We start from the raw sequence: 13,971 nt of genomic DNA, 5'->3' as shown, positions 1-13,971 counted from the left end.
ATTTACTATCTGCATGAAACAAGAGTTTTATAAAGGAAACTAGTTGTTTGTCTCCTTTGCCAAAGCAAGCAAGGGTTTCCCAGTAACTAAAGAAACAATCTCAATTCATATAGTAGAGACACTACAGACTTTCTATGCCAGGTTGGGGATGACAATGCCAACATGCCCTAGAGCCCACTCAGCAAGGAAAAAGGGTGCAACACTGGCGTTCTTTAAACATCCCCATTGACACAATCTGCCCAACTGTGTTAAAGTGTCACCACACACCATTGCAAAACATTATTGTGTGGGCATTCAAATTAACAAAGAAGCAAAGGTGGGACAGAAAGTACTACAACACCTGTTTGCTAACACTACCTCATTTCAAACTAACCAACACAAGGGAAAGGATGTTAAACACTGCATGTGAATACGTACAAGTATTCGTGCTGCAAAATGAAATGGATGGCAAAATCATGCACAGTATCTAATTCCATAAACCTCTTCAAGTTGCAACACTCCTCCTGCTGGTAAGCAACTATTTTGTTTTAAGGTTGGGTGGAGCCATAATCATCTTGTCAGAGATTTCTTTTAAACTCCCTGAAATCAAATCATTGTTATAGCATTGGTGTGGAGTTGTATTGAAACAAAATAGCAAGAATAGCCCTGAAACCTCTGCTTCTTGTCCTAAGCCTCAGACAGGACGGCTTCTGTGAGAAAGAATACAAATTTGATCTGAACCTCAGTTGGCTGTGGGTTTGTTCTTCTGAAGTTTGGCATCACCCTGTGTGCCCAGCTCAATCATTTTTGGCAGATGTTTCCTTTTAGTGCATTATATACAGGTAATGCGGGGAATGACAATTTTTAGTAATCTTAGTTGGTAAGTGATGTTAATGAGGACCACGGACGTAAAGATGTTTGCCAAGAGCCACATTTAGTTTGGCGGCCGGTATTTCAGCTCATGTTTTCAGTCATATAGTCATAAGAAACATTGTGTTTCATGAATGTTTAGTTGTCAGAAAGAAGCATAATAACAATGAGGTCATTGAGAAACTGCTGCACTTATTGATTATTTAGTTTTGCTACTTTATCCACATTTTAAAATAAAAATTAAATCATAAAAATTCTTTGTGGCAGACATAATCGTCGTCCAATTGCCTATCTCATTTATCTAAACCGCAGCATAACCCATTCTGTTATTGTTAATTATAAGCGAAGGTTAAGGGGAAAACCCTGCGCAGTCTTAAGGTCTCTGTTGCCTGACTTTAGGAGCCTCTGGTTTCCCCTCTTGCTCAATAGCTATACAGTTTTAAACCCGTCTGCTAACCCAACTGCCTCCTGAGAGCTATGTGCATGTTAGGCACACGCTTAGCAATTGCTCCTAAAAAGGTTTTGAATACATGTTCACGCTCTTTGTGCCACACAAACCCAGTCTTGCACCTGTTCAGGTTGTTGAGAGGCACCATCCTGTCTAGGTGCTCCAAGCCTTCAGTGTAAAATGCCACAGAAAACCTCTTTAGATAATGTGGGAGCCGAATCCGCCAGAGAAGCACAGGCACAAAGGGTGAAGAAGGCCTCGGGGGATCTGCCCTAAAGGTTCTTGACACTTACTTTTTCCTCTGTTCAGATAAGGTTACACTGGTGTACCCTCTCTTGCAGGGGTGTGTAGAAATATGGGGCTTCGCTCAGCTCTGTATATTGGCATATGGAGCACTTCAGGCTGAAGCACTTGTTTTAAATAAGGCAGGCACTCCGCACAGTCTGCCTCCTCCCATTTATGTGACTACTGCGGTGCACCCTAAGTGAGGCAACCCACCCAAGCACTACCTAGCATTTATTTCCTACATTCACTTGTGAGAGACTACATGGACTAACAAGGAGAGCCAATATACAGTCTTCCCACTTTAGGTTCTGGTGTAAAGAACTGTAACCTTTTTTACCTGCCACCAATTTTTTGTCATTCCGTGGCCTAGCCGTAGGGATAATAAACAACCACAGCATGGAGACCGCACTACTCGCCTCGACAAAATCCACTCCCTCCTCCACCGGGGCGAGAATGCAGCCCTCATCCTACTGGACCTCTCGACGGCCTTCGACACAGTCTCCCACCGCACCCTAATCACAAGTCTCCACGACGCCGGCATCCACGACAAGGCACTGGACTAGATCCATGCCTTCCTCACTAGTCGGACTCAGTGAGTCATGCTACCACTGTTTCTCTCAGAACCTACAGAAACCAGCTGCGTAGTGCCACAGGTTTCCTCCCTTAGCCTCACCCTGTTTAAGGGCTACATGGCCCCCCTCGCAGCCATTGTCCGAAGCCATGATCTTAACATTGTCACCCACACTGACGACACCCAGCTGATCCTCTCCCTCACCAACCAACCCAAAACCACCAGATCCAACTTCCACAGCGGAATGAAGGACGTTGCTAACTAGATGAGAGCTAGCTGCCTCAAGCTCAACTCGAACACGACTTAAGTACTCATCCTGGGACCCACCCTACAGCATGGGACAACTCTTGGTGACCAGCCGCTCTGGGATCCTCACCCTCCCCGACAACCACGCACGCAACCTCTGCATCATACTGGACTCATCTTCATAATGAACTGCCAAATCAACGCTTTTTCTTCAGCCTGCTTCTACATTCTCTGCCTGCTTCAAAATACATTCAGATGGATCCCCACAGAATCCAGTAAGGCGGTCACGCACACACTCCTCACCAGCAGACTCGACTACAACGCATTTTGCACCGGCGTCACCCAGAAACAGCTCAAACTACAGAACGTCCAAAACGCAGCAGCCAGACCTCAACATTCCCTGCTGCAGCCACATCACGCAAAACCTCTGACAACTCCTCTGGCTCCCAGTCAACAAAAGAATCACCTTGCACGTGCCTACAAGGCTCTCCATGAGGAAGAACCAGCTTACCTAAACCACCGCCTTGCATTCCTCATACCCACCAGACAACTCTGGTTTGCTCAACTCGCCCTAGTCTCTGTCCCGAGGATCCACAAGACCAGAACTGGAGGAAGATCCTTCTCCTACCTTGCTGCCATGACCTGGAACACCCTGCGCCTTCACCTCAGGCAATCTGTCGCTGCCCCAATTCAAGAAGGACTGGCTCTCCTACACCCAGGAGGACCAGCAGCACCCCCCACACCCCCTCCCCACAAGCAATGAAACAAGTGTCACTTAGGGTGACTCCTATTTTCCATCGGGGTCTATGTGTAGGAACAACGTACTAAAGGAAGAACTGTCCGTGGGCTCCTGACATATGGTTACTCACCACTGTAATATTCCAGGTAGATCCGAATTGTGGAAGGTTGACCAGGAAGAGCGTAGAGCATGTGACCTCAGTTCTGTGGCTTAAAATGTGAAACGTATTCACTGCTGAAATAGCATTGTCAAACTGAAGGATAATCGCTGTAGACTATTTACCTTGTTTTCTATGATTTTCCCATTTTAATCATTAATTCTCTATGTATGCTGTTATTGGATAGCTTTGCAATGCCTTAATAGTATTGTGCAAACCACACGTGCTCCATAAGCAAACTCTCTCTCTGCAAATTAAGATAGAGCTTTATTCAATGAGAACAAATTCATGTTTCGTAGGTCATCAAAGAACAGTTATCACTTTATAACAGTTGCTTATTTTTCCTTGTGAACATGTTCTTTTCAGACTTGAGTAATGTTTGTTAAACATGGAAATTACTACTAATTAGGTGTCAGAGAGTAAGATGTATTTGTTACTTTTCTTTGCAGAAACTCCATGAAATCTCGGACACCGCCTAGCGTGGTTAGAAACCCGACTTCTGTCTCTGCTGCAAATAAAAGTAAAACCTATAATGCAGACAATTATGCAAGGTAAAGGATTTTGTTTTGACCTCATGTTAATATTCAACGTAAGCTAAAGATCTCTTAGGTGCCGATTAATCCGTGGGATTTTTGTTAGCTAAAATGTTTATTTTTCGTTCAAATCGAATTCTACTTTATAAATGGACACATCTTGCCCCATTTTTGGGCAACATGTTCCCGGTTAATATTCATCTCGTACTGTTGTAAAGTAACTAGAGATGTTTTATAAAAAGGAGGGAAATCTGAGTTTTACACTAAAGAAACTGATCTCCAACACCTAGAATACATCGGGTAAACTAGTTTATATACCAGAGTAAATTGCTCCTGAAAATAAAACATTTGTGCTCACGGGAAATCTCTGGATCGTCTACTTGTAATGTTATTCATTTATGTGGACTGCCCAGTTTGAATTCTCGATGAAGCCTGGCTAATGAGGGGTTTTGCCCCGAAACCGGTCCCAGGATGTTTATTACTGGTCGGTGAAGACCTGGCCTGGCAGCTGGGGCTGGACTGTTCCCATCGGGAACAGGGTCAAGGCTGATTTGCATATGGCTGGGTCTAAACTGGAATGGCGTGGCATGCAAATAAACCACTGATTTAAAATCTTTTACAGGGGTTTACAGCCACACTGCTAGGTGACCGGGATATCCACATTGTGAATGAATACGAGTCACAGTGCAAGGTCGTCAATTTACTTAATTTGAATCTGCCCGGACATTTTATTAGCCCATCTCGGGTAGCCAGTAAGAAGCAGACAAAGCTGGTTGTCACCCGCGCACCACAAGGAAGATATCTGTTTTGGAAGTTTAGAGCTTAAGTCAACTACATGCCACCCGCAGACCTTCTGTTAACGGTTCTTAAACCTTTATGCTGGGTGTCCTTGGTCTCCCATGCCTGTGGACTTTCATAGACCCTTCAATCAGCATAGATGGAAAATTCACAGCTATGAGCTTGAATCTAGATTGCACTATCTCTTTTTAGGCACATGAGGGATGGTGCAGTGTGGCTACTAAGTAGACCTGTCATACCAGCTGCTCTTCATTTTTCTTTAGACATTTGCACTCCCTCAGTAATCTTGTTTGATTTCATTTTTATCTGTATTTTACTTATTTTTGTCTGCATACCTTCTGACACTTTAGTATTCTGCCCACACTTTACAGCTTTGCTGTTGCATAAAAACTCTAATGTGTCCATTCTTTGACAGACTAATGTTCCAGCAAGTTTTATTCTGCATTGGGAATGTGCATACTTTCAACTTTTCAGTTTGAAAGAGTTCATTGCCAGTTGTTTCCCCAAGTATTCAGACCTTCATGTAAGTGCTGTTGTACTTAGTCTTTAGTATTTAGTCTTTGAGACATTCTTTGTGCTTCCCAGGACAGGTAATCAAAATAACAATGGTTCCCTTGGGTAGAGTAAACTATTTATGGGGAACCAAATTATGCTGAGACCTCAAGGTATTGGAAATGTGCAAAAACAGTTTTATAACAAGAAAAATATGCTTGCAAGTTTTTGAATAAAATACAAAAAGACAATAGCTTAATAGAATCAAGTGGGTGCACCATGTGATGGTGCAGTGCATGCGTTTAGTGAAAAAGGTGATGTTCACTGCAAAAGGTTTTTAGAAATAAAGTCACAAAAGTGACTGTAAAAGCAGTTATTTGTGCGAGCCAGACTCAAATGACAGTTCAAACCCTGCGCTTCTATACAGCAAATGTTCAGAAAATAGTTAGCATGTCTACATTTCGACTCAGGAGGTTAATTAGTTATTGGGTCTTTATCAAGACCACTTGAGGGAAGTATCTTACAGTGTATCAATTAAGCAGAGACACTGGGACAGTGTTACCCTTTGATTACAAGATATATATTCTTAATTGAAATGCATCTTTAAAGTGGTTATAGGCGTACCTCTATTTTCAAGGAAAATATATATATTTGTGGGCAAACTGTATCAACTTCCAGAATCAAGGATTCAAATGTACTAATCTGTCACAATATTTATCATACTTTGGCACTTAACACATAAATGCTTGAAACATCTCTACTAGATACTTTTTCCGTATAAAGAATAATTCAGATAACCAATCCTTTATACATTCTGGTTTTGCATATCTGATAGGGACTTCTAGCCGCTGATTCTTTACCTTATAATTGTTCACAGGCATCAGACTGGATCTGGAAATATTTCATGAGTAGTACCCCTGTGTGCCGGTAAGTGAAGTCGATCGGCTCCATGTCGCATCATCTTTACCAGATGTGTGACTTGTGCAGTGCCTATATAGGCGCCAACACTTCGTGTTGTCAGTTACTTTCGTTCTGCACCAGTCAGCACAGATCTGGAGAGAGCTATTCAGTCACAATTTTGATTGTGCTATTACGAAGTTTTGTCGAAGTTGAGAGTTCTTCTCCTGTTGTGGCAGGGATGTCCACTAGGAAGACAGGCTTCGAGCCCTGCAGCACCCGTCGTTGAAAGATGCCGGTGATGAACCCACACCTTGTATGCTTCTGGTGTTTGGAACTTGACCACGATGCGAAGCCCTTCGCCTGTTGCCGCACCCTGTACTCCAAGGCCTTGAGTAAGCCATCTCTCTCGCTCCCTGCCACCCAATGGGTGACACCACAATGCTTTCGATCCCGCTCAAGAGGAAGGTCCCTGGATCAGTTGCGGAGTCCACAATATTCGTCGCACTCCAAGTTGTCAAGCAACTTGGGTAGGTCCCACAAAAAAACAAAGTAAGAAGTCAAAGAGGTCTTAGACTTCACCTCGTCCATCAACCAAGACGAGGAGCATAGGCATTTAAGGTCTGGTTCCGAGGTTGAACCGGCACCTTGATTTGGCTCCATGCTTCCCCGAGTTTCTGGGAGCTAGAGCGACTCTGTGCTACACTCCAAGAGTTTTGTGAAGCCATGTGCCTCATATTTGAGCGGCCTTCTCCCGCCTGTGTGCCTTCAGGCCTCCTGGGTTCAGTAAATACCCCTACTAGTTCCTCACTGGCGGCTCTGGTTTCGGTGCTGGTCAGTCCCTTTAGTTCCACAGATTGATCTGGACCAGCACTGGTCATACCACCTCAGCTTTCCCCGGGGCTGGCCATATTGCCAATGCTTCAGATGACGCCAAAGCCCTCCAGCGGTGCCAATGCTTTAGACTGCGCCGGAGTCCTCCAGTTGCTCCGGACCCATTCTGATCCTCGACTTTGACTTGGAGCCGGAGGGGCGTCATCCGTCGCCAGCTGGAGCCTAATAGCTATTCTTATGGGCTAGGATTGGGAAGGGTCGCTGTACCCTGGAGAATACCAGCCCTCATATCCATAGATGGACTAGTGTGAGGACTTGGCAGAGGCCATTGGACTAGACACTTCTCTAGATACTTGCTTGCTTGCTTCCTTCCCCTGCTGTAGCTACGGAGGAGGGAGCTTCCTATGCAATGGTGGTGAGAAGGGCCGGCAAGGTCCTGGACCTTAGCCTGCCCTCAGTGGCAGTCAGAACTAACATCTTGACAGAGGTGCTTCAGTCGTGAGTGACTCCTCAAAACCGCTTCTCTCTTTCAATGAAGCCCTTACTGATGTCCTGCTAGGGACCTGGTCCAAGCCCAATATTTCTGCTCCTTTGAACAGGACTATTGCCCCGCCAGCGTCACACCCCAGGGGGCCCCAATTTCCTCACACACACCCTACCACCGAGCTTGGTGGTCCAAGTCTATACTTTTCATGTAAATCCTAGTGCATTTCACCGGATAGGGAATCCAAGAGTCTGGAAACCTTAGGGAAGCTGACGTTTTCTTCCACAAGCCTGGCACTGTGGTTAGTGAACACTGTGTGTCTTTTGGGCCATTACTACGATGCTCTATGGAATTTGGTTGCGCAGGTGCTGCCCATGGTTTTGGAGGGCACCCGACCATACTCTCTCACGCTGTTGCAGATTGGAGAGATGCAGCAAAGTTCACAATTCGCTCTAGCCTGGATATCACAGACTTGCTGGCCAGAGTGGTTTCATCGACTGTAGCCTTACGGCGCCACGCCTGGCTGAGGCAACTCAAGTGATGTCCAAGCATTGCTTTGAACATGCCATTTGATGATTCCCGTCTCTTCAAAGACCAGGTGGCTCCAGCGCTGGAGCGCTTTAAGGACACCAGGGCTACGGCTCGGTCCTTGGGCCTTTCCATGGCCCCTCACCACCGTCAATCGTTCTTTTCATTCTTTTTGTGGTCATGGAAAGGCCTCCCACGTTAGTCTATACCCGTGCAGCCACCATGGCACGAGAGCTTACCAGCTCTGCGTGGCAGAGGACACAGTACCCACTGACCATGTAGGTCAGGCAGCCAGAAGTAGGGCCAGTCCCCCCCCGCGGCTGTTGCCTCCAAACCCTTAGTTTGCTCCTCTTACCATCTTGGGCACCCAGTGGATGTCAGGATACCCCATCATCTGCCCCACTGGCAGTCTATAACATCAGACCTAAGAGTTCTGCAGATTGTCCGGAGGGGCTATTCCCTCCCCTTCCAGACTACCGCTCCACCCATGTCACCTGCTTGCGGCAGGCTGATAGAGGACCATCTTTCCTTGCTCTGCCAGAAAGTCACAGCTCTCTTGGCCAAGAGCGCCATATAGAGGATGCCGACAGCAGAATTAAGTTGTTGTTGCTATTCCTGCTACTTTCTGGTGCTCAATAAAGACCGAAGCCTTCGTCTTATCCTAGGCCTTCGTCTTATCCTAGGCCTGTGCCCTTTCAGTTTTTTCCTCAAGAAGAAGTTCAGAATGCTCACTTTCGCTCAAGTCTTGCCTGGCCTGGACCCGGGAGACTGGATGGTAGCGTTGGACTTGCAGGATGCATACTTTCTCATTCCCATCCTGCCTACCCACAGGCGTTACCTGCGTTCATGGTGGGCCACAAGCACTTTCAGTTTGCCATGCTCCCTTATGGTCTTACCATCGCCCTTGGGTGTTCATCAAGGTGATGGTGGTGGTTGCAGCTCATATGCAGAGATTAGGGGTACCAATATTCCCCTATCACGACGACTGGCTGTTGAAGGCAGGGTGACCCCAGGCTTTGGCAGACCTCCTGCATTTGCCGGGGTTTCTATCAACATGCCAAAGTCACACCTGGCTCCCTCTCTGACGCTCCTCTTCATCTGAACTGTTCTGGACATGGTGCAGTTTCAGGCCTAACCTCTCAACCAGCGAGTCCAGGATATGCAGGCAATGATACTGATGTTTCAGCCTCTATCCTGGATTTCAGTGAGATTTACTCTGAGCCCGCTGGGCTTCATGGCCTCCTGCATCCTGCTTGTGACACGTGCCCGCAGGCGTATGCAAGCTCTGCAGTAGGACCCGAAGTTCCTGTCTGTACAGCGTCAGGGAAATCTCTCCGACATGGTTCAGCTCTCAGAGGGAACTGCAAAAGATCTGCAGTGGCATTTAGAAAATCACAATTGGGTCAGCAGGAGAGCTCTCCCTTCCCCAACCAGATCTGACAATGGTGACAGATGCCTCACTCCTGGTATGGGGCAGCCACCTGTGAGAGATGGAGATCAGAGGCCCCTGGTCTCAAGCGGAATTCAGACTCCACATCAACTTTCTATCGCTCTGGGTGATCCAGCTGGCATTAAAAGCATTTCTATTCCATCAAGGAAAGGCTAGTGCAGGTGTTCGCGTGCAAGTGTGTGTAGCATTACCACCGTCATGTGGTACTGCTGCTAGCAAGGCGGGGTGGGCTCATGGACCCTTTGTCAAGAGTCCCTTTTCTGGACATGGCTGGGACATCATGGCATTCCCCTGGTAGCTCCACACCTGGCGAGCTTTCTGAACTCCTGGGTGGACGAACTCCCAGCGGATCACAAATTGCATCTCTATCTGGAGACGGTGCGAGGTCTTTCAGCTGTGGGAGAGTCTTGGTTAGATCTGTTCTCCACCATCAAGAACGCCTAGTGTCAGCAGTTCTTCGTGCTGGAGTTTCCAAGATGGGTCTCGCTCGGAAACTAGTTTTCTCTAGTGGAGCTCAGGCCTCCTGTTCCCCTTTCTTCCCATACCACTCCTACCCAGAGTTCTCAAGAAGATCTGGAACAACCAGGCTCAAGTCATCCTTGTGGCTTCAGACTGGGTTTAGAGTTTGGTATCCCGAGTTGTTGAGCATGGCTATCGGTACTCTGATAAGGCTCCTTCTTTCAGGAGGATCTTTGGTCGGAGCAGCAGGGCAGGATTCTCCATCCGATCTTCTTCACATTCCAACTTCTTGTGTGGAGATTGAGCGGCGAGAATTGACCGCATTGGACCTGAAGTCTGCAATGTTATTCTGGCAGCCGAGCGTCCCTCTATCAAAACGGTATACGCTTGTCATTGGGGCAAATTTGTGGCATAGTGTGCAAAAAAGCAGAATTGCCCCCTTTCTGCTCCTCTTTCTCAGATTCTTTTCTTTATTCTTTCCCTTACCCAGCATGGCTCTGCTCTGGGCACCTTAAGGGGTTATCTTTCTGCTATCTTAGCCTTTCTGCAGTTACCTGACTAGCCATCTCTCTTCAAATCCTCTATTGTAAATAGGTTCCTAAAGGTTAGCAGCATAGGTTTCCTCCTTTTCCCATCCGCATGCCTCATTGGGACCCTAATCTCGTCCCGACGTTCCTGATGTGTGCTCCCTTTGAGCCCTTCCACAACTATCCTCTCAGGCTCCTTACTATCTAGGCTGCCTCCCTGGAAGCCTTGGTTTATTGAAATGACTTTGTTGCCGTTTGTATGTACGAATCATCATTTTTTTTTTTAAACATGTTTTTATTGCATATTTAAAGCAAAGCATCCAATTATGTCAACCATTACACCTTTGTCACCTTAACGCCTTATAGTAACTACAAAATTGCACACAGCCATGTCGCCCACATCCCGGAGGCTGGGTGGCGTATCGGTATGTCGGCATATTGGCACGGTGACCCTCTCGCTCAGGTACCTGGTCATCAACCAAACGTAGTATCTGCATTTTCCAACCAACAAAACCCCCTACCCGAAGCCCCGCCTAGTGTAGTTAGGTAGCCTCTCCAGCTACGTCAGTATCAACTGTGCCCGCCTCTGCAGCTCCTCTTCAGTACCCCCCCTCGGTGACTGTCTTAAGACCCCTCGGTGACTACTACGTCTAACCCCAAGAGTCCATACACCGTGGTTCTGCTCTGTCTGGCACTGATTATGAGTCCCATCTACAGGCATCCCCCCTAGAGCTACAGCGGGATTCCAAAACCTGCCCTCCCCCCCCCCCCCCTCCATCTAACTGCCGTTGATGTGGGTAATAAGCATGGGATTAGGCTCTAGGATTCTCTGCTTATCTGGGTCAGCTGATCGTTCTTCCAGGTTTCACATCACCTCATTCTCTGAGTGTTCTCGCCCTTCATCCAACGTCAGGTAGTCACGCAACGCCTGCACAATCCTCTCCCAAGCTTTCGCTGCCTCCAAGCCCTTCTCATTACCCGTCTTGGCGGCCTGCCGCATTCGAACCACACTCTCGCATCTGGACCACTTCAACAACTCATTCATCCATCTCCTGAACGACGGGCCCTCCCTGGATTTCCAATGCCAGGTAATTTCTCTCTGGGCTAATATGAGTCCCAGGTCTATAAATTTACTCGTAATTTTTGTCTGTTTGGTATGGGGGGAACCAGAGCAGGAGGCACGTCGCCATGTCGAATTCCACCTCTCTATCAGTGACCGTGTTCAAAAGCTCTCCCACCTCGGGCCAATACGTTCCTAGATTCGGGCAATCCCACAAGAGGTGTTCCAGCTCTACCTCCGGCACTAAGCACCTTGGGCATGCCGCGTCCTGCACTCGAAAGTAACGTCTAATCTTCCCCGGGGTTAGGTAAGCCCTATGCAGCACAAAGAAATGCACCTGCCGGAAGCGGGCATTTCTGCTACCCTTCCATGTCCTCTCCAACACTTGGCTCCAAACCGTGTCCGGTATCGGTTTACCCAGGCTCCCTTCCCACTTTTCTTTGAGGGTAGTCAGCGGCTCCAACCCGTCACGTAGCATTCTAGAGTGACGGCATGTTACCGCCTTAATCGTCCCCGCCGCCATCACCACGTATTGGCAAGCCAAGGTGGTGTCCGGTTCCGTGAGACCCCTTTTCCAATACGTTTGCATCGCTGCCACCACCGCTGCATGCAACAGGTAGTGTCCATCTTGGAGGCCATACTGGTCCTGCAGGACCCGGAAGGGGACCAACATCCCGTCGACAAATAAATCCCCCACCATTAGCAAACCCTGCTCCTCCCAATCTAACAACTGGGACATGTCGCCCCCATGTGGGAGCGCAGTCAACATCCCCAGCGGGATCTCCGGCGCGTATGGACAAGTTGCCCTCGCCCTCCGCAGACTTCTATTCTAACTCAGCCGAAGAGTGTTCTCTTCCACGGACAGGCTTTTCAAATCTAATTTCTGCCCTAGTATTATGTACGGGAGTACAGGCCGTTGTATCCCGGTCCCACGTTCCCGTTCCGGGCATCTAAATTCTTTAGCTACATTCAACGTCAACACCTGCAATTGAGCCGCCAGATAATACAATTCAAAATCGGGGACCGCTAACCCTCCATCAAGTTTGGGTCTCATCAGAGTGTTCAAAGCTACCCTACGCCTTCCGCGCCCCCAGATAAACTCGATGGTCATTGTCCTAAGATCCTTAAACATCCGCTGCGGGATCCAAATTGGTAGGGTACGAAAGTAATATAACAATCTCGGTAGAGCCACCATCTTTAGCAGTGCCACCCGGCCCTGCACCGACAGTGGGAGGGAGGCCCAAAAAGCCATACTACCTCTCAAAGCCCTTATACAACGTCCGACATTTCCCTCCAACAGATCCGCGTGTTTCATGGTAAATGCGGACCCCCAGGTATTTGAAACATGTGTCCTCCCAAACCACATCCGCGGCGAGAGGGGGATACCGCGTATTCGCCTGCAGTGGGAAAACACACGTCTTATTCCAATTCACTCTAAGGCCCGAGTGTTTGCCAAAGTCAGACAACATCTCCACTGCTCCCTCCAATGCCCTCCCTGTGTCCTCCAGGTACAACAACAGATCGTCCGCGTATAGCGAGATATGGTGAGTCTCCGCCCCGCAGACAATCCCTTTGTACCAAGTGCCCGATCTCGCCCGTGCCGCCAGCGGTTCCATCGCCAAAGCAAACAGCAGGGGGGAAAGCGAGCACCCCTGCCATGTCCCTCTACCCACCTGGTAGGCCGATGATATGACGGGTCCCAACCGTACTCTGGCTGTAGCGGACGAGTACAGCACCCTCGTCCACCGCCCAAATCCAGGCCAAACTTCTCCAGCACTCCATCTAAATACCTCCATTCTAGGCTATCGAAAGCCTTTTCTATATCGATCGACAAGACTGCTGATAATTGGTCCGAGTCCGAGGCATCGTCCAGTATGCGTACCAGTCGACGGACATTCAGAGAGGTGCTTCTGGTTGGAATAAATCCGGCCTGATCCCGGTGTACCAGTGTGGTCATGTACGGAAGTAACCTAGTGGCAAGAATGCGGCTTAAAATGTTATAATCCACTGTCAGCATAGACAGAGGTCTATACGACGTCACATCTGAAGCTTCTTTGCCAGGCTTCAGGAGCAGCACCACCAACGCCTCCCTCATCGACTGGGGTAAGCGTCCCAACGTCAGTGCCTCAGAATATACAGTTAACAGCTTAGGTGCCAGAACATCTATAAATTTCGCATAGAATTCAATCGGCAGGCCGTCCACCCCCGGTGTTTTATTCCTCGCCATCTGCTTGACGGCCACCCGTATTTCTGACAGGGTAATAGGGCCCCCCAACTCCTTCGCTACCTCTGCCTCCAACACCGGTAGACAAACCGTCCCTAGGTAATCCCCAATCTCCGGGGCTTTCACTTCCAGTCGGCTCTTATAGAGATTCGTATAATAAGTTTGGAAGCGCTGCACAACTGCCGTTTGTGAATAAACAACTTCCCCCGACTCCGTTCTAATGTTCACGATCGGGGAGCCTACAGGATCCGGATTAGCGAGTTTAGCAAGTAGTGTGCCCACCTTATCCCCCTCTGCATGTATTTTGGTGGCGTACAACTTATAATCAAAACATCGCAATCGCTCCGTTTCTGTTGCAACCACTTCTTTCGCCTCCAGCAATCGTTCCTG

At 48.1% G+C, this 13,971-nt stretch overlaps 1 protein-coding gene across 2 annotated transcripts in view; it reads left to right on the top strand.

Annotated features, from left to right (window-relative positions):
• Positions 1-13,971, top strand: part of ZC2HC1A (zinc finger C2HC-type containing 1A) — a 353,235-nt gene that overhangs the window by 257,471 nt on the left and 81,793 nt on the right. For both annotated transcript variants that reach the window (XM_078687119.1, XM_078687120.1), the window contains one exon: positions 3,745-3,846. In XM_078687119.1, coding sequence (XP_078543245.1) covers positions 3,745-3,846 — 102 coding nt within the window. The remainder of the gene's footprint in view (positions 1-3,744; positions 3,847-13,971) is intronic.

Source organism: Lissotriton helveticus, chromosome 4_1, assembly GCF_964261635.1.
Source record: "Lissotriton helveticus chromosome 4_1, aLisHel1.1, whole genome shotgun sequence".
NCBI classification, from domain to species: domain Eukaryota; kingdom Metazoa; phylum Chordata; class Amphibia; order Caudata; family Salamandridae; genus Lissotriton; species Lissotriton helveticus.
This window is presented reverse-complemented; position numbering and strand designations above follow the sequence as displayed.